The sequence below is a fragment of the Haemorhous mexicanus genome, chromosome 11 (assembly GCF_027477595.1).
Source record: "Haemorhous mexicanus isolate bHaeMex1 chromosome 11, bHaeMex1.pri, whole genome shotgun sequence".
NCBI lineage: Eukaryota > Metazoa > Chordata > Aves > Passeriformes > Fringillidae > Haemorhous > Haemorhous mexicanus.
The window spans coordinates 9,963,242-9,980,655 of record NC_082351.1 but is presented as its reverse complement, the minus strand read 5'-3'; the positions used below and the strand labels follow the sequence as shown (position 1 = coordinate 9,980,655).

At 62.1% G+C, this 17,414-nt stretch overlaps 3 protein-coding genes across 9 annotated transcripts; 2 read left to right on the top strand and 1 right to left on the bottom strand.

The window, feature by feature from the left end:
* Positions 1-19: 19 nt before the first annotated feature.
* Positions 20-9,276, bottom strand: LOC132332255 (poly(rC)-binding protein 4-like). Of its 7 annotated transcripts, XM_059856340.1 has the most exons (15): positions 8,830-9,269; positions 8,391-8,615; positions 4,424-4,539; positions 4,073-4,096; positions 3,961-3,993; positions 3,587-3,703; positions 3,373-3,501; positions 3,002-3,130; positions 2,674-2,748; positions 2,460-2,504; positions 2,243-2,318; positions 1,817-1,869; positions 1,243-1,412; positions 837-931; positions 20-707 (listed from the first exon to the last, which is right to left on the bottom strand). In XM_059856340.1, the coding sequence occupies exons 2-15, from the start codon at positions 8,596-8,598 to the stop codon at positions 616-618; spliced, it is 1,362 nt and encodes a 453-aa protein (XP_059712323.1). In that variant the 5' UTR covers positions 8,599-8,615; positions 8,830-9,269; the 3' UTR covers positions 20-615. The 7 variants fall into 7 exon arrangements, with proteins under 7 accessions (XP_059712323.1, XP_059712322.1, XP_059712320.1 ...); XM_059856339.1 differs by having other exon boundaries at positions 20-931; positions 8,391-8,702; positions 8,830-9,272; XM_059856337.1 differs by having other exon boundaries at positions 20-931; positions 8,830-9,268.
* Positions 9,277-9,362: 86 nt separating this feature from the next.
* On the top strand, positions 9,363-11,168 carry ABHD14A (abhydrolase domain containing 14A). The gene is made up of 4 exons (XM_059856345.1): positions 9,363-9,755; positions 9,886-10,001; positions 10,294-10,529; positions 10,795-11,168. Exons 1-4 carry the CDS (start codon positions 9,541-9,543, stop codon positions 10,975-10,977), a joined length of 750 nt encoding a protein of 249 aa, XP_059712328.1. The 5' UTR covers positions 9,363-9,540; the 3' UTR covers positions 10,978-11,168.
* On the top strand, positions 11,046-17,245 carry ACY1 (aminoacylase 1). Its single transcript, XM_059856336.1, is given in 17 exon segments — positions 11,046-11,208; positions 11,211-11,283; positions 11,285-11,405; positions 12,609-12,753; positions 13,358-13,422; positions 14,017-14,121; positions 14,229-14,323; positions 14,508-14,584; positions 14,831-14,920; positions 15,143-15,199; positions 15,309-15,382; positions 15,483-15,532; positions 15,720-15,864; positions 15,947-16,015; positions 16,117-16,196; positions 16,473-16,533; positions 16,673-17,245. Coding segments are annotated over 17 exon segments (1,635 nt in total). The 3' UTR covers positions 16,838-17,245.
* The last annotated feature ends 169 nt before the right edge of the window (positions 17,246-17,414 follow it).

Here is a 17,414-nt window from a genome sequence, read left to right as displayed (position 1 = left end):
ATTATTATTATTGTTATTTTCTTGTAAATTTTATCTTTTTATTAAACCATTGATAAGTTACAAAGGAGGAAAAAATATAGACTCATATATATACAGCATTTCCAAGCCAGCAGGGACTGGCTCTTGGATGGGGTTGCTGGGAGGCGATTGCCCCAGGGTGGCCCAGGGAGGGCCCGCCACCAGAGCCAGTGGAAGTGGGACTCCTGGAGAGGCCAGGCAGTCCTCATCCAGTGGGACCTGGCTTTTGTGTGCCAGATGGAGTGTGGGCATGAGCAGGATGGCAGGGGAGGCAGGGTGAGGAACAGGAAGTAGGGGTCCCACACCAGCACAGGGCACTGGGAGAAGGGACCCTAGGCCAGCAGGGACAGCCCCCACCCAATACTAGGACACATGGTCTCTGTGCAGAAAATCAGGGAGGGGCGCACAGTGCTGCTGGGATGGACAGCAGGCAACAAAACAGCCCCTTCCTCCAGCAGGCATCACCACCAGGAAGACCCTTCCCTGGGGTGGGGGATATGGGGCACCTGGCTGAGGCTGAGATCAGGGTGGATGGCAGGAAGGTGTCCCTGCTACCAAGTAACACCCTGGACCCCCTGGCCCACCCACCAGTGGGGTTCAGTAGGGTGAGAACTTCTGCCGGTCAGCTTTCTTGGTGCCGTTGGCCGCCGAGATCTTGGTCGTGTAGGTGGTGGTGCCACCATTGGGACCTGCCATGGAGGATGGGGACAGTGCCAGGAAGGACACCGGCTTGAGGCCGATGAAGTTGGAGAGGGAGATGGCGTAGGGGGTGCCCAGCAGGGCCGGGGGCGCTGGGGCGACGGTGGGAAGAGCCGCACCGGAGCCTGGGGCGAGGGGCTGGGAGAAGCCCATGCTGAGGTCCATGGAGCCAGGGCCTGGTGGCACCTGGGAGGTAGATTTAGCAGTCTCTAAGCTGGGGAAGAAAGAGAGAAGGATGATGGTGAGTACCATGGTGACAGAGTGGTTCTCCCACCACAAGCTTAGGATGCAGGAACTGCGCACCCCATCCCTTCTGGCACAAGTATCCATGGCACATCCTGGGTTAAAAAACTGGGCATTAAATCTGGTGCACAGGTCCTGCACCTACCACCTCAGGATCTCAAAGCACCACCAGCTCATTCTTCCTGAGGATGCTGTGGATCCTCCAAAAGCTGCTTTGGGGTGCTGGTGAAGAGCCACCCCTCACTAGCACCCAGCATGAGTCCCCCCCAGGCTGACACCTACCAGGCTGTGATGAGGTACTGAGCCAGGGTGATGCTGACAGGGGTCCCTGTGATGGTCACATGCCGCTCACTGGAGCCCTCAGTCTGGTTGCCAATCTTGATGTGGGCACCTGACATCTGCCTGATCTCGCTGATCTTGCTGCCATGCCGGCCGATGATGCAGCCGATGAGCTGAAAGGGCAGGGATGGGATGGGCTGAGCCAGGAGCAGCCAGGGCATCTTGCCAAGCAGGGAGCTCCAAGAGTCTCACCCAGACACCACCTACACCTCAGAGGTGAAACTGTGGAAGGCACTGGGAGGGCAGGACAATGCTTTCCTTGGGCAAACCCTGCTTTTTGGTCTCACTCAAGACCCTCTTGCTGGCATTGTGCCACATTCCAAGGCCTTTCCTTGGCAAACTCTTCCCTCTGTCCTGTGTTTCAGTTTCCCCTTTCTTCTGCCCCAGCTACTCCCTCCTGCTATTAAGCTCTGGCAGAGCCTCCACTGTGTGCATCAGTGGGTGCTGGCCTCTGCAAAGTGCCACATGGGTGGGGACAAGCTGTGGTCCCCCTCGTCATTCCCAGATCAATACATACGTCATTGGGCACCAGGAACTCCTGGGAGCTGCTCTGGGAGCTGGCATCCAGACCTGGAGAGAGAGACAGGGATGTCAGCCACGAAGGGGCAGCTCTCCAGTAGCTCTGTGTCCCTACCCCAGCCTCATACTGGGACAGTGAGAGGCCCTGGAGACAAACCTGAAGGATTGCTGGGGAGAGGAAGGGAGGACAGGACATAGACATAATTTGGTGCTGGTGCTCTCCCACTGCAAGACTGGGGAGCACTGGTGGGTGCAGTGACCCCAGGAAAACAATGACAAGGTTGTGCTGGAGGGGCAGATAGACATGCTGGGGGGGCTGGGATTGGAAAGGGTGCAGAGGAGGGAAACCCCTTCATCAGGGCCAGGTGTTAGGGTGGATCAGGAGGGACACACCCAGCCTCGGGGGAGCATGGGAGATGCTCACCTGGCACCATGGTGGGTGCATGGCCCAGGGGGGCAAAGGGAAGCGCATGCCCTGACAGCTGCTGCAGCTTCGTCACCTGCCCAGACAGTGTGAAGAGGAAGGTGGTGTTAGGGGTGATGGCAGAGGTCAGCTGTACCCCAGTGCCTCCCAAGACAGGCATTCCCAGCAGCACCCATCCTGGTGGGCACAGAACCCATTGCCACATGGGCAGACTCACCTCTGCAGGAGAGACCCCGCTGTACTGGCCCTGCATGGAGAAGCCCTGAGGAGAGAAAAAAGGGGCATCAGTGGGGAGTCAGGTGAGGACCATTGTCTCGGGTCACTCCCCCCTGGAGTAGAGAGACTACCCTGAGCCCACTGGAGTTGCCCCTTGCTGGTAGAGGCTTCCCTCCTGGCCACCTCATGTCCTCGGAGATGCTGTGGCCTCTTACCTGATTGGCAGAGAGCAGGATGGTGCCCAGGGAGAGACCAGGGTGGTAGGGTATGGTGGCCCCCTTCGGAGGCGACTGGAGACAGAAGGAAGGAGGTGGAGGAGATGAGAGATGAAGCTGAATACCCCTGTAGCCCCAAGGACCCTCCGCCCCCTTATGCCCCCAGCAAGCTGGGCACAGCCCCCAGCACTACGAAGGCAGGGTGCTCCTATGGGTTTCCACACAGGGGAACCCTGGTGTTTGTGTCCAGATGGGCATGGGAAGCCTTCGGGAGTGGGGAGGTGGGTAGCAGATGCCCCCTGGGCTGGGCAAGGGGTTTGGCAGGTACCTCCAGGATGACAGCGCAGATCTGCCTCACGCACTGGATGATGGTGTCTGGCACCCCCGAGACTGTGACAGCCCGTTCAGTGGAGTTGGGCAGCAAGTCACCAGCCACCTGCACCTGTGCCCCTGTGGTCTGCAGGAAGCAGAGAGATGCTGGCATTCTCCAACCACTCCCTGCCTGGGCTCAGCACCTCACACCTCCCCTGTTCCCCTCCTGAGCCCCCAGGAACCATTGCAGGACCTGCAGTGTGGAGCGATGCTCCCTCTCCTGCATCACCTCCCTCAGCCCCTGTGGGACTGTGCCAGCCCCGACACCCAGGCTCTGTGCCCCAGGGGGAAAAAGGGATCCCACCTCCAGGCTACCCTCAGGCTCACCTCCCGGATCTCCCGGATCTTGGCTCCCGCCTTGCCGATGAGGGAACCGCACTGGCTGGCGGGGATGACAAGGCGCAGGGTCACCGGTGCTCTGCCTGCTGACACCCCATCGCCCCCTGCTCCCAGGTCCTGTGAGGGATGTGGGATGCAGGGTCAGACCCCAGGATCCTGCAGGTGTGGGGGCACCTGGCAGGGATTTAGGAGGGCTGTCTACCTCCTCCAGCTTGAAGGCGATCATGGACACAGCACGGAAGACAGCGTCGGTGGAGCCGGTGATCGTGGTGATGCGCTCAGGGCAGGACCCTTCCGAGATAGTGATGCGTGCAGTGCTCTGGGGACAGTGTCACACCCCGTTAGGGACGTCACACACCCTGTGCTTCATGACTTCCCCCAGGGATAGCCTCACAGGGGGATACTGGTGCCTTTGAGCCTGAGCCTTGCCCTTCCCACCTGCCCCAAGCAGCCTTCCCTGGGGTGCTGCTTTTTTTCCCTGGTTCCACCTGGGATTTAGGGGGGCAGGCACATGGGAGCTGCCAGGTACAGGCATGGCAGGCAGCAGGACCTGGCAGCCCACCAGCATGCCCTTACCTGCTCTCGTATCCTCTTAACAGTCTCTCCTTTCTGCAGGTAAAGCAACAGGGTGGGTGGTCAGGTCCAGGGGAGCCCAGTGCTGGCAACACACAGGACCCCCAAATCTTACCTTGCCGATGATGCTGCCGATCTCCTGAAAAGGCAGAGAAGAGTGACCCTGTCAGGAGGTGGCTCCCTGCATGCCACATCCCTCCTCTGCCCACAGCCTGGCAACAGGCAGACCCTGCCCCAGGGACCCTGGGTGACTTAACTAGTGACACTGGGGCATGGAAATGTGCCCCTCCCTGGCTTAGGATGGGAAAAGAAATCCTTCTGGGAATGCTATTCCCAGGGGAGACTGGGAGCATGGGAAGAAAGCAGGGCTCATAAAACAGGGCATGGTGAGGAGCTGGAGCTCCAGCATGGCCCCTCAGCCCAGGCATCGCTGTCCCCTCAGTGGCACTGAGCCCCCTGCCATTACCTTGCCGTGCATGAGCATGCGGAGGGTCAGGGTGATGCTGAGCTCCGTCTCCTCGGGACTGCCGCCCACGCCACTGGCTCCATCCGGTGATGCCATGGCGGGAGGGCGAGATGAGCCTGTGAGACATGGGGGTCTTCAGAAAGGGGGCATGCCCCAGCTAACTCCCCACCCCCAGATCTGCAGCTTGAATATCCTATGCCTTGTAAACAGTCAAACTGAGGCAGAGGCAGCACTGTGCCCTCCTCTGGCAGACGAGGCTCACATGGCCCCATGGCACCCCAGAGGCACCCTGCACCCCAAAAAGGGACCTGCTGCTATGTATGCGCCTGAGCTGCCTCCAGGCTGTCCTACATAAAGTCAGGAACTGGATGGGTACAGGGGGAGGAGGCAAGGTGTGTGGAGCATCGCTGTGGGATAGGGTTCTGTTTGCAAACGCTTGCTGGAGTGGGGAGAATAGAGGTGGCCTGGGTGGTCTCACAGGCTATGGAAGCCACCTTCTTTCTCCTCCTCCCTTCACCGTGCCCATGCACAAAGCCCCAGGGGACACTGAGGCAAGCTCCCTGACGGGGACCACCCCAACCAAACCACAGCATGATGCCTGCTGACTGACGCCTCTGCACCGTGTCCCCTCCTGGAGCACCCCAGGGCCCCCCGGACCCTGTGCCCTGGTGGCCGTGGGCGGCCAGGGCCCCTGGGAGCCGGACAATTACTGTGTGTCCAGGCCCGGGTGGGCGGCTGCGGCACCGCTGGCTCCCGGCAAGCTGGGCGATGCCAAGCAGCTTTGAAACAAAGCACCCGTGTTGAGGCTGGGGCCGCGTCCGCGGGCATGGCGGGGGGGGGTGGCTATTTTAGGTGCTGGCAGGACTCGTCACCGCTACAGCACATCTCCTGCATCAGGGGAACGGGGGGGCGGGGACGCAGCCCCTAAGCGCTGTGCACTGCACCCCCGGCGTGGTTCGAGCACCCCCCCGTTACCGCGGGCTGGAGAAAGGTGGCGAGACTGGAGAGAGGGAATATTCCCGATCCTGGTGCGGGGGAGCCCGAAGTGGGGCGGAGGGGGAGGGAGGGATGCACCCTGCCCGCGGCATCCGGAGATGTGTGGGGTGCCGGTAGGGACGCGCGGCCGCCAGGGTCCCCAGTCCCCCGGGGGATGAATGGCAGCAGGAATCCGCCAGGGACAAAGACCCCGCCGGGGGAAGAAGGATGAGGCTGGCGATGGGACGGGGGAACGCAGCAGGGCCACGGGCCCCAGGGACAACGCCTGGGGGGTCTGCGGGCAGGGGGGCTCTCCCCCAGGTGAGGCAGGCTGGCAGGGACGCCAAAGGCCCCGGTGATGGGCACAGGCCACCTGCCATGGCTGGCATTGGGACAAGCCACCAAGCTGGGCACCGCCCGTCCTTCGGGGCACCTTCGGGTGACAAAGGGAGGGGGGACGACAGGAGGAAGCCCCCACCCCGACCCTGGGGAAACGTCTCTCTTCTCACCCTCCCGGCTGCCCCAAGCCCCCTGGTCCCCGAGGGAGTGGGGCCTGGCGGGTACCTTTCCGTGCGCCTCGTCCCTCCACCGCCGGCCGCCCCTCTCAGTGCCACATTGTCCCCGGCGGCGCCCAGTGACACCCGGGGCAGGAACAATGAGCCGCTTGACAGGCCAGGGCCAAGCTGGCAGCCCCGGCCCCCACCCCGGTCCACGCCGGGGCCCCCCTCGCTCTTCCCCTCTCCCACATCCCTCCCTCCGGGATCCTATTACAGCGGATAAGAGACACTAAAAGGAACAATGCACCCTGGGTAAGGCCATCTGCCACCGCTGGGGACATTCCTGGCCCCCCCGGCCCCCCTCCCTTTGGCTCACACATCGCCCCTCTTTGTAATTGCGTGGTTTTTTTTCCTGGAAGCCGATCAGCTGGCAGGGCTCGAGGGCTCAAGGACACCGAAGCGGGCAGGGATGGGGCAGCTGGCACCCCAAGGCCCATTAGCACCCCGGGCTGCTGCTGCGAGGTGGTGCCTGGAGGGGCAGGAGGCACCCCTGTATGGGGGGGGGGTGGGAGGGGGGGGGTCAGGACAGCAACAGGGGACCTGAGCCATCTGGGGGATCAGGGATGCTCCAGACAGGGGTCCTAGCAGATTGCCAGGGAAGAAACCAGCTCCTGCACCCTTGGCACTGCCTTGTGTCCCCCACATGGGGGGACAGAGAAAAGTGTCCTCGTCCCCCCCTCATTACCTCCCCCACTAAATCCTCCTGGGCCCTGGCGTAAGCAGCTAAAGCCCAGGCAAGCTTGGGAAGGGGGGGCACTGGGGGGGCACCCTGCTGCCAGCTCCATCTGTGCCCCCAAGTGCCCGGTGCAGAAGCACCAAAGGCAGAGCAGGCAGGTGGAAGGCAGGGGTCTTGTCCCCTGTCTGTCAGGCCTCCCTGCCCGCCCCCTCATCTGTTCATGGCAGCCACTCTTTGGTAAATCACCCCCCACTTCCCCAGGGGTGCTGGGGGAGGCTGCTGTGGGCAGGAGCCTCCCAGGGCAGGCAGCTCCCTTTTAAGCCCCGGTGGATTACCCTGGACTTGGCTGCATGCCAGAAGGGGTAGGAGGAGGAAGAGGAGCATGAAGAGGAGGCTGGCCAGCTGGGGACACGGATGTCGCTACCTTGGGGGCCCTACCTGTCCCTGAACACAGCCCCAGGGCTCCCTGGGCACCCTCTGAGGTTCATGGGGGTCCCATCAGGAGTGATGGGTGGGCTCTACCAAAGCTGGCACTCACCCATCCACAATCCCCAAATGTACCATCCCTCAGTGGCTGCATCTTCCCTGCTGTCACCCCCCAAGCCTGTGTGCAAGAGCAGCCATGGAGGTAGGGATGGGGGAAGGAGGTGGGAAAGGTGGAAAAGAAGCAGGATGAAGGTGGCAGGAAAGCAGTGGCAGAGCTTGGGGTTTTATTTGGTCTCAAGAGAGGCTGGGTTCTGGTGTGGGCCAGTGCAGCGTGAGTGCCTCGGTTGGCACAAGGGTGCATGGGCAGGCAGAGGGGTGGGTGGGCTGGTCACATTCTCCAGCTCTGTGGTCCCATCCTGCTCACTTCAGCTGCTGCAGGAAGGCCAGGAGTCCACGGTGCCACTCATTGGGCTTGTCCAGGTAGCAGGCGTGTCCTGCACCCTGCAGCAGCAGCACCTGGTGCTCAGGGAGGTGCTGCAGGTTGTTCAGACTGGTCTGCCCCAGCTCTGCATCCTGGTCCCCGTACACAATCAGCGTGGGGGTCTGCAGAGGGGAAAAGCACCCTGAGCCTGCAAGAGTCACCCAGGCACTTGCTCCTCCTTGCCAAGGACACCCTGGAGAGGGGTCACTTGCCTTTCTCCCCCACCCAGTATGACAAAGGGAAACTGAAGCTCAGACTCCTGGGTCTCCAGCTGTCCCTTCTTTACCTCCCATTACCCCACATTTACATTCCTTCGTCATCAGGTTCTCCTCTTTCAGTGGCAACAGGGTTTCTGGCCTGTTTGGCCTTTCCCCTGCTCAACCCCAGTGCCAGGATCCCCTCTGCACTATCTCCTCCCAGTTCCCTGCCCTCCCCAGTGCCCTTCCAGGCCATACTTTGATCTGGGCATACTGCTCCGCCGTGAATTTCTCAGTGCAGATAGGTGCCACAGGTACATAGGCCTTGAACAGCTGGCTATGCTCTAAGAGGCAGGGCAGCGAGTACATGCCACTGAGCGATGGGCTGATCACCACAGCTGGACTCAGGTCCAGAGCCTCTGAAACTGCCTTCAGGAACGCTGCCGGTGCTGGCTGGCCCACGGGTGCTGGGGCCACAGCATCCTTTGAGCGTCCCAGCCCTGAATTGTGAGACACAAGTGGCCCTGTCAGGCTCCACACTGCCTCAACGACAGGGAGAAGCCAGCACAGCAGAGGAGGACACCGGGGTTGCCATCCTGCCACCACAAACCAGTGGCTACCCCGCCTGACTAGGGCTGTGCTCACCACACCTTACCCGGCAGGTCGATGGCCAACGCTCGGTAGCCATTCTCGGCCAGCGTGGCGAGTGTCCCCACCTGCAGCCAGGTTTCGGAGGAGAAGCGGATGCCGTGCAGCAGCAGCACTGTCAGCCTGGGCACAGCCTGGGCTGGCTCAGCTCGGCGGTAGAAGAGGCTCTGTCCTTGCACCGTGACGGTGCTCTCGGTGACCCGCGGGGTGGCCATGCCTGGGGGCCGGGGCGCTGTTAAATGGGGTGAGACGTGGGAATGGGACGGCTGACAGGCCTTCTGCCCTGTGGAGGCTCGGAGGTGGCAGGAAGGCAAAAGGGCTGTGAAGGGTCACACCGGCATCATCTTCACTGTAGTGGCACCACCGGGGTCACTGATGTGCCAGGCGGCTCACGGGCCTGCCTCTGCCTCAGTTTCCCCATCCATCGCTGGGCCTGCAGCCCTTACCTGCTGCTCCGCACACGGGGCCGGCCGCCGTTCGCCTCCTCCCCGCCGCACCACGGGACTGGGGGTGCCGCGCCTCGGGACCAAAGACCGGCGGGGCGGGCGAGAAAACGGCGGCACCGCGTCATGGAGCGTAAGGTCCGGGGCGGCCTCGGGAACCGCTGGGGCTCCGCCGGGCCGGGCCCTGCCCCGCCAAGCGAAGCCGAGCTTTCCCGAGCAGAGCCGAGTATTGCCGAGGGGAACCGAGCCCTACCCGATCTCTACCGAGCCAGGCCGAGCGCTATAGACCAGTGCCCGAGCTCTGCCCTGCACTACTGAGCCCAGCCCGAGCCCTGCCCGAGCTATGGCGAGAGCCGCCGAGCCCTTGACGAACATAGCCGAGTATTGCCGAGCTCTGACAAGCTTGGCCGCGCCCCAGCCGATCCCCCGAGCCGGGGCTCCGCTACGGGCCCCGGCCGTTGTGTCCTTCGGGGCTGTAGTGTCGCGGGCTGCCGCCAGGCGGGGCCCGAGGGCGCGGCGGCGCCGTGCGCGGCGGGCCGGGGGCGGCAGGGCCGGGGGCGGCAGGGCCGGGCCCGAGCGGTGCCGGCAGCGCCTTGCTGGCCTCGGGCAGGGCCGGAGCTGAGCAGAGCAGCGGGTACCGGGACCTGTTTCCCCGCAGCAGCGGGGCTGGGGTCCCGCAGCCCCGCGCAGCCGCTCTCCTCCAGCGGAGCGGAGATGCTGCTTGCCCGCAGCCGCCTGGGGCTGCTGCTCCTCGGGGCGCTCCTCACTCTGCTCCTGTACCTCTTGCTCCCGGCCGTCCGGCGCTCACGGCCTGACGAGGGGAAGCGGGCTTGGCGGGCGGCCAACGGCACCGTGCGGACGGGGATGGCTGCGGGAGAGCCCCCCGTGTTCTACAGGGAGGTTACCGCAGCAGCTGTGGGCCCCGGGAGGTGGGTCAGCCCGCCCGCAGGCGGGGGCTGGAGGCCCTGGGGCCGGTCTTCACCAGCCCCCGTGGTCTCTGGACGCTGCGGGCATGGCAGCTATCCTGAATCCCTTCCCGCCTGTCTTCCCTCCCCCCAGGCCTGATGTCCTGTTCCTGCACGGCCAGGCGTTCACCTCCAAGACATGGGAGGCCTTGGGCACACTGGCATTGCTCGCTGGAGAGGGCTACCGTGCTGTTGCCATAGATCTGCCTGGTAGGAGCATGGCACTGTGCTTAGCTGATTTCTTTTATGCAGCTCCTGTCCCTTGCCTTAGTCACTGCTGGGCTCTGGATCTCTTCAGGGAGGGCTCTGGATAGCTGCTGGTGATTCCTGGGGCAGTGCCTGGGATTTGTCTGTGTCCTGGGGCATCAATGGCTGTGATTGTGCAACCCTGGGGCTTGATCAGGGGTCCATTTTTTGCCAAGCCATTGAAGCCTGGTGAGGAGAGACCTTAGCAGGCTGTACAATGCCCCCTGACCACCCCATGCCCTCTTCCCCATACCAGGCTATGGGGATTCTCCCCCAGTGGAGATGGCGCTGACAGCACAGGGCCGGAGGGCTTTCCTGGACCGTGTCCTGCAGGAGCTGGGCATGCAGAGGCCTGTTCTCATCAGCCCCTCCATGAGCGGCCGCTTTGCCCTGCCCTTTCTCCTGGCTCACTGGGACCGGCTGGCCGGCTTTGTGCCCATCGCACCCGTGGGCACCAAGGACTTCACTGCTGAGCAGTACCGCAGAGTCCAGGTGGGTTTTTGGGCTCTTGGGGGCTGTGTTGGGTATTGGCGAGCCTTGTGGGCCAGCTGGCTGCAGGATGATGTGGAGGGTGGCACTGTTTTGGGGTGAGTGAGGCGGACCTGTGACCCCCATCTCATGGGGGTGCTGGCACCTGCCTCCCCTCTGCTTTGCAGCCCCCCGTGGTGATGGATGGAGGTGGGCACAGCCCAGAGGGAGTGCGGTGGCCATTTACCCCTCTGACAGCTGCTCTTTTTTTCTCTCTCCCCTTACCAAGACGCCCACCCTGATCCTGTATGGTGACCGTGACACTGGCCTGGCTCCCCAGGCCCTGCAGAACCTCCAGCACATCCCTAAGCACCGTGTGGCCGTGTTGTCTGGTGCTGGCCATGCCTGCTACCTGGACAAGCCGGAGGACTTCCACCGGGCCCTGCTGGGCTTCCTGCGCCATCTGAAGTGAGCACCGCCTCCTCCCTGCCAACAGAGGGGCTGGGGCGTCCGAGGGGCTGGGAGGCACAGACAGCTAGCATGAGGGAGGCTGTTTCCTCCTGGGGTATCCCCAGGGTGGCGGGAGGGTGGGACTGGAGGTGTCCCTTGCTGGCAGGACAGGGTGTCGTCTGTCACGAGGCCAATAAACTGATGCTGCTCTGCTTTTTGCGTGTGTCCCGAAGCGCCGCGGGGCTCCTCGAGCTCCACCCCATCTCTCCGCCGCCAGTGTGAGGCCAGGAGGGTGCCCTGTGCCCCTTGCGTGCACCCTGCCCCTCCTGCGCCCCGCTCGTCCCCGGCCCGCCCCTGCCCGCCTCCTGCCCGTTGCTGCCGGCGGGGCGGAGCGGAGCGCGGCGGGCGGAGCGGGGCCGGGCGGGCAGCGCCGGCGGCGGCAGCGCTGAGGTAGGGCCGGGGCGGCGGGGGCCGAGCAGCGGGGCCGGGCACCCCCCGGGTGGGTGCCCCGGTGCCTTCGCCCCTCTTAAACCTGGGCCGAGGTACCCTGCACCCCCGCCCTTGCACCCCTCCTCTACTGTCCCGCACTCCCTTGCCGCGCTGTTCTGCCCCCCTAGCCATGGTGTCTTGCACCCCCTGCACTCCTAACCACACTATCCAGCACCCCTCTGGCCTTCTGCCCATGCTATGCCTGCACCCCGGGGACGCAGCTGCTGCAGCCCTAACCACGGTGTCCTGCCTACCCTCTGCTTCACCCCGTACCCCCCTGGCCACAGTACTCCTGCAGCTCTGCCTGTGCGCCCTGCACTGCCCACAGCTCTAACCATGGTGTCCCTGCATCCCAGCTGCAGTGCCTCTGTACCCCACCTGTGCCCCTTGGCACCCCCAGCCACTGTACCCCTGCCCCCCTAACCACAGTCCCACTGCACCCCTCATGGCCTCTCTGCACCCCCTGCTCCTGTACCCCCTGTTCACCATTCCTGCTGAACCCCCATGTGCCCCTAAGCACCCCACATCCTCCTGCTCCCCCAGCTACCCAGCTTCCCTCAAACAGCTCCCACAGTAGCCTGTCACCCTATTATGGTCCCCCAGTACCTCGATCCTCTGTTAACACTCAATCCCCCTTCCCCATCCCCATTTCTCTGCACCCCCAGAGCCTTTCCTTGCAGCTCTCCTGCACCCCCTAGCCAGGCAGTAGCCCCCTTTCCCTACCTGCACCCCCTTATACCAGCATCCTGCTTTCCCTGCCTGCATGCCTCAGCATTCCCACAAACCTCTAAGCCCTGGATAATCCCAACTACCATGTCTCCCTACCCAACATACCCTTCTTCCCCTTTACCCTTCTTCATACTCCCCCACCTAGCTGCCCCCCTTTCATCCCAGCTAGCCCTTCCCTGGATTTCACCCCTTGCCTGGGCATCATAGCCTGTCCTGGCACTGTGTTTGGGGCAGGAACATGTGTTTTGGGGGAAGAATGAATGATGGGCACACCCCATCCTGCCCTGTACCCAAGTGGGGGGGATTTCTCCCATGGTGGCAGTGTCCCAGGAGTCACGTCGGGGAGACCTTTGCCCCATCTCCCTTCGGTTTCTGTGACGACCAAGCATGCAGGCGGACTTTGGAGGGGCTGGTGGGTGATTAACCATCTTGCAGCTCTTTCCTCAGAGCTTTGCAGCCCTGCTCCCAGACATGGCACCTGGGAAGCCTGGGAAGAGCACGGGGGCCTCAGAGAACCCCTCGGTTACGCTTTTCCGGGAGTACCTGAGGATTGACACTGTCCACCCTAAACCTGACTATGGTGAGGATGGGGGGACAGGATGGGGAGCCGTGTGGGGACTGGGTAATGCAGCTTTGCAGCTCTGATCTTTGGACCCAGGTGCCCAATTCCTGTACTGGGGCTGTTTTGATTGTGGTGTTAAGGAGCGAACTCCTTTGTGCCTTATCTCTGCTGGTGCCTTTGGCTGGGGCAGGGACATCTCAAGTGCCCTCAGAGCTACTGTTTGCTTCTTCTGGCCCTGTGCCCCTTGCTCCCCTTTCCGTGCTGCCCTGGGATGGGTGATCTCCTTCTGTGTAGATCTCCTTCTGTTAACATTTATGTCTTCCCACTAAAGTGCATTTTATTGGTGAGGAGCTCCCTAAACCCCACTGGAGAAACATTCCCCCAGAACTCAGCTCCATTCAATTTTTATTCTTTTCATATTTCCCAAGTCCTCACCCCAAAGGGATGGTGATGAGCTTCTCCCATCCCTGTTCATGGCCACTTCTTGTGTCCAGGACCTGCAGCATCTGTCCTCTTTTGTCACCTCTTTCCTTGGTCTGGGAACCCCACAGAGCCTTGGGGTGCCTGGGGGTTTGCAGTGAGAGACCCCAGTGTAACTGTGGGCATCCCCACTCTTCCCCAGATGCGGCTGTCCAGTTTCTGGAACGTGTTGGCACTGACCTGGGCTTGGCCTGCCAAAAAGTGGAGGTGAGCAAGCCGAGAAGCAGCCTTCAGTCTGTCCGTCCATCCATCCATCCATCCATCCATCCATCCATCCATCCATCCATCCAGCCCTCCATCCATCCATCCACCTATGCTTGGGGCCTTAGTAACAAAGATGTTCCTCTGCCTGCACCCAGAGCTAGACAGGAGTGAATCCCCTCTGCCTGTAATCCTCTGCTGACCTGAGCCCTTCCTTAAGCCAGTATTCCGGCTGCTCCCTGCTGACCTTTGCAGCTGCCTGTGCTATGATTAGCAGGGGACCTGGCAGTGTTACGTTGCCTGGGGCCATGGCTGTGCACTGGCTGTCCTGGGAGACTCTCCGGCACCAGGGGAAGATGCTGGGTTTGTCTTCCCTCCTCTGAATTTTCAGCCAGGTTTGGCACCTGCAGGTGGGCTCTGTCTGGCTGTGGGGGTTCAGGCAGCCCTGCTCCTGCTGCCTGTCCTCTCCCTGTGGAGAAAGGGATGGCAGTTGGTATCCAGAAACTTTTCCCAGGCTGATGCTTTTTGGCTCCAGCTTGCTGGCCCAAGCCTTTCTGTCCCCATCCTGGACCCTGGTGACATCCTGCCTTTGTCCCACAGGTGTGCCAGGGCCGTGTGGTGCTGATTCTGACCTGGCAGGGCACGAACCCCCGCCTGCGCTCCATCCTTCTCAACTCCCACACTGACGTTGTGCCTGTCTTTGAGGTGCTGGAGCAGAGCGAGGGGTGGGAAGAGCACAGAGAGGAGGACAGGGTGGTTGGGAGCTGGTGCCTTCTGTGCCCTTCTGTCATTGTGGATGCTCTTCCCTGCAGGAGCACTGGACCTACCCCCCCTTTGAGGCAGTCAAAGACTCGCAAGGCAACATCTATGCCCGGGGTGCCCAGGATATGAAGTGCGTCTCCATCCAGTGAGTGGAGGGCTCTGCACCTGCTGGGTGAGCACGGTGCTGCTGGTGTCCCTGGGCAATGCAGGACAGGATGCCACTATCCCCAGGGTCCCTGGGGCCAGAGGTGCCACCTCTGCCCTGAGGTGGCTCAGAGCACACAAGGCCCTCTCCTCTGCAATGACCGTATACTACCTTCCCTTGCAAGGTACCTTGAGGCCATCCGGAGGCTGAAGACAGAAGGGAAGTCTTTTGCCCGCACCATCCACCTCACCTTTGTGCCTGGTGAGTCCCCAGGCTGTCCCCCCTCCGGAGGTACAGAGGGGCTGGCAGCTGGGTGGTGCTGTGGAGTCTCCCATGGCAGCCAGGCACCACCCAGCCAGGCTCCCCAGGTTTTGACCTCCCCTAGCTCAAGGCTGGAGAGGACATCAGGTGTGCTGGTGGCGTCCAGGCTGGCATGGAAGGAGGACTAGGGGTGGTGGGCTGGGGGATGCCCCAGTTCCTTCCTCCATGCCAGGCTCTCCCCCACAGATGAAGAGGTGGGCGGACACAAGGGCATGGAGATGTTCGTGCAGCGCCCTGAGTTTAAAGCTCTCAACGTGGGCTTTGCCATGGATGAGGGTGAGTATTGGTAGGGAACACTGGAATGTGTCTCCTCTTGGCATCACTCCCCAGGCACCAGCACCCCACATGCTTTCAGGGACCCCCTTGGGGGATCCTTCCCCTGGGCAGTGGGGAGTGGACACGGTGCCAGTCTGGAGGAAAATGCTGCTAGGACAGAGCAGAGGGGGCACATCATGGTACCTCCATTTCCCACTGATCCTCTGTCTGTGCCCACCACAGGCCTGGCCAGCCCATCTGACACCTTCAGTGTCTTCTATGGTGAAAGGAGCCCATGGTGTGAGTATCTGTGCATCCACTGCCCTGTCCTTGGCTCTCCAGGGTGCTGGGGCACCGATGCTATCCCAGGCTTTCTGCTCAACTGTTTCCTCTATGCCTACTGCTGCAGGGATAAAGGTGAAGTGCACGGGTAGCCCTGGGCATGGGTCCCGCTTCATCAGCAACACGGCGGCTGAGAAGATGGTAAGAGAGGGGGTACGCCCTGTGCACCCCCATGCCTGCCCTGGGCTGCCAGGTCCCTGCCCATGGGGCTGGTCCTCACCTGCTGCCCTTCCCTCCCCAGCACAAAGTCATCAACTCCTTCCTGGCCTTCAGGGAGAGCGAGAAGCAGAGGTAGGAGATGGGCTGCAGGATGGCAGTGGCTTGGTTCAGTCCATGAAGGGGGCCTTTGGGATCCCAAGCCAAGCTGTGATCTGGTGCCACTGCCCTATGCCTCAGTTTCCCCATTTTGGGTGACAGCAGGATAGGGAAGCACTTCTCCCCAGGTGGCAGATAGTGAGTGTCCCTTGCATCCCCCAAGGCTCAAGTCTGACTCAAACCTGACCCTGGGTGATGTCACCACTCTCAACATGACCATGCTGGAGGGGGGTGTCTCCTTCAACGTGGTGCCCTCCGAGATGGCTGTTGGCTTTGACATCCGCATCCCACCCACCGTGGACCTGAAGGTGGGCACCATGCCGGCCCCACCCAGGAGAGGAGTGGGATGAGGGTACCCTGCTCACACCCCTCCTCTGGTCTCTGCCCCAGGCTTTCGAGAAACAGGTGACCACGTGGTGCCGCGATGCTGGGGAAGGTGTTACCTGTGAGTTCCACCAGGTGAGAGAGCTCAGCTACCTGGCCTCCCCTGTCCCTCCCCTGGCCCTCTCCTGCCAAATGCCACCCCCTCGCCCCTTCATCTGCCCTCTCCCTCTTGTCAGAAATGCATGGACCAACACATCACCTCCACTGAGGAGTCAGACCCGTGGTGGAAGGCCTTCAGTGGGGTCTGTAGGGACATGTAAGTAGTGTCGCTAGGAAGGGCAGGACCCTGGCAGGGACATCCTCTGCTGGAAGCCAGGTGGTCCCTGGGGGTCTCTTAGGTCATGTCAGGGGCTGGTGTGGAGAGCCTGTGATTTGCCAAAGCATCTCCCTGTTGTCCCCTAAAAGGGATGGGACTGAGTGTCCTGCAGGGCTGAGGGATGTCCTGGCACAGTCTCTTTGCCCATGGGGTGTGAGTAGGACAGGGGACTCAGCTGGCCGTGTGTCCATGCTGACACAGGGTCTATCTTGACAGGAAGCTGCAGCTCAAGCTCGAGATTTTCCCAGCTGCCACCGACAGCCGCTACATCCGAGCGGTGAGTGTGATGCCAGCCTGCCACAGGGCCCTCACCTGGGGTGAGACCCGCAGCCCCAAGCAGGAGCTGTGTCCGGGTGAAAGGGGGCATATGGTGCCCGTGCCAGCTGTGACCTCACTCTCTGTCTCCCCATCTCCAGGCAGGACACCCTGCTATTGGCTTTTCACCCATGAACCGCACACCGGTGCTGCTCCATGACCACAATGAGTTCCTGAACGAGCAAATCTTCCTGCGGGGCATTGAGATCTATGCCCGCCTCCTGACTGCCCTGGCCTCAGTGCCCCCGCTGCCCGCTGAGGGCTGAGTGCCTGGCGAGGGGCAGGGAGTGCCAAGCAGAGAGACCCAAGGCTTTAAAAAGAGGGGCAGGGGCTCTGGGCACAGCAAATACCTGCTACGGTGCTGGGATGTAAATGGCATCATGCCATGTTGGCTATGTTCAGGGATGGCCTGATGGTGACACCTATGGGGTTGTGTCCCCCTTGGTCAGGTGCCAGTAGAGCCTCGTGCCCAGGTGTCTCCAGCCTTTCTTGGTGTTGTCAGTGCCTCCCACTCTCCCTGTGCCATCTCTGGCTGCACTGGCTGGGTGGTGAGGGGCTGGCCAGTGCCCCACTCTGCCTCCCCATGCCTTGTCCTGCCTCCCTGCCTGCTTGCTGGGGGAGTTGGGGCCAGTGCTGCCCACTCTCCCTATCAATAAATCTCCCTGGTAAGCACAGCCTGGAGCGAGGCAATCTGTCTGTCCATGCTGGTGCTACCCACGGGGTCTCACCGAGGCACTGTGGATTTCCTGGTGCAGTGCCGTTTGCTGGGGTGCTTCTCCTGCCCTGGGCTCATTGCCTGCATGACAGCAGTGCGGGCAGGATCCTGCCCGGGCAGGCTGAGGG

Excerpts from the sequence above, each read along its gene's own strand:
- LOC132332255 (XM_059856339.1), bottom strand. The coding sequence starts at position 8,598 with ATGGCCACCCCGCGGGTCACCGAGAGCACCGTCACGGTGCAAGGACAG. Across the intron at positions 2,749-3,001 it reads TCTGCGCTGTCATCCTGGAG|TCGCCTCCGAAGGGGGCCAC; the intron begins GTACCTGCCAAA and ends TTCTGTCTCCAG. Across the intron at positions 932-1,242 it reads CAGTACCTCATCACAGCCTG|CTTAGAGACTGCTAAATCTA; the intron begins GTAGGTGTCAGC and ends TTTCTTCCCCAG.
- ABHD14A (XM_059856345.1), top strand. The coding sequence starts at position 9,541 with ATGCTGCTTGCCCGCAGCCGCCTGGGGCTGCTGCTCCTCGGGGCGCTC. Across the intron at positions 9,756-9,885 it reads GCAGCTGTGGGCCCCGGGAG|GCCTGATGTCCTGTTCCTGC; the intron begins GTGGGTCAGCCC and ends CCCTCCCCCCAG. Across the intron at positions 10,002-10,293 it reads TGTTGCCATAGATCTGCCTG|GCTATGGGGATTCTCCCCCA; the intron begins GTAGGAGCATGG and ends TCCCCATACCAG.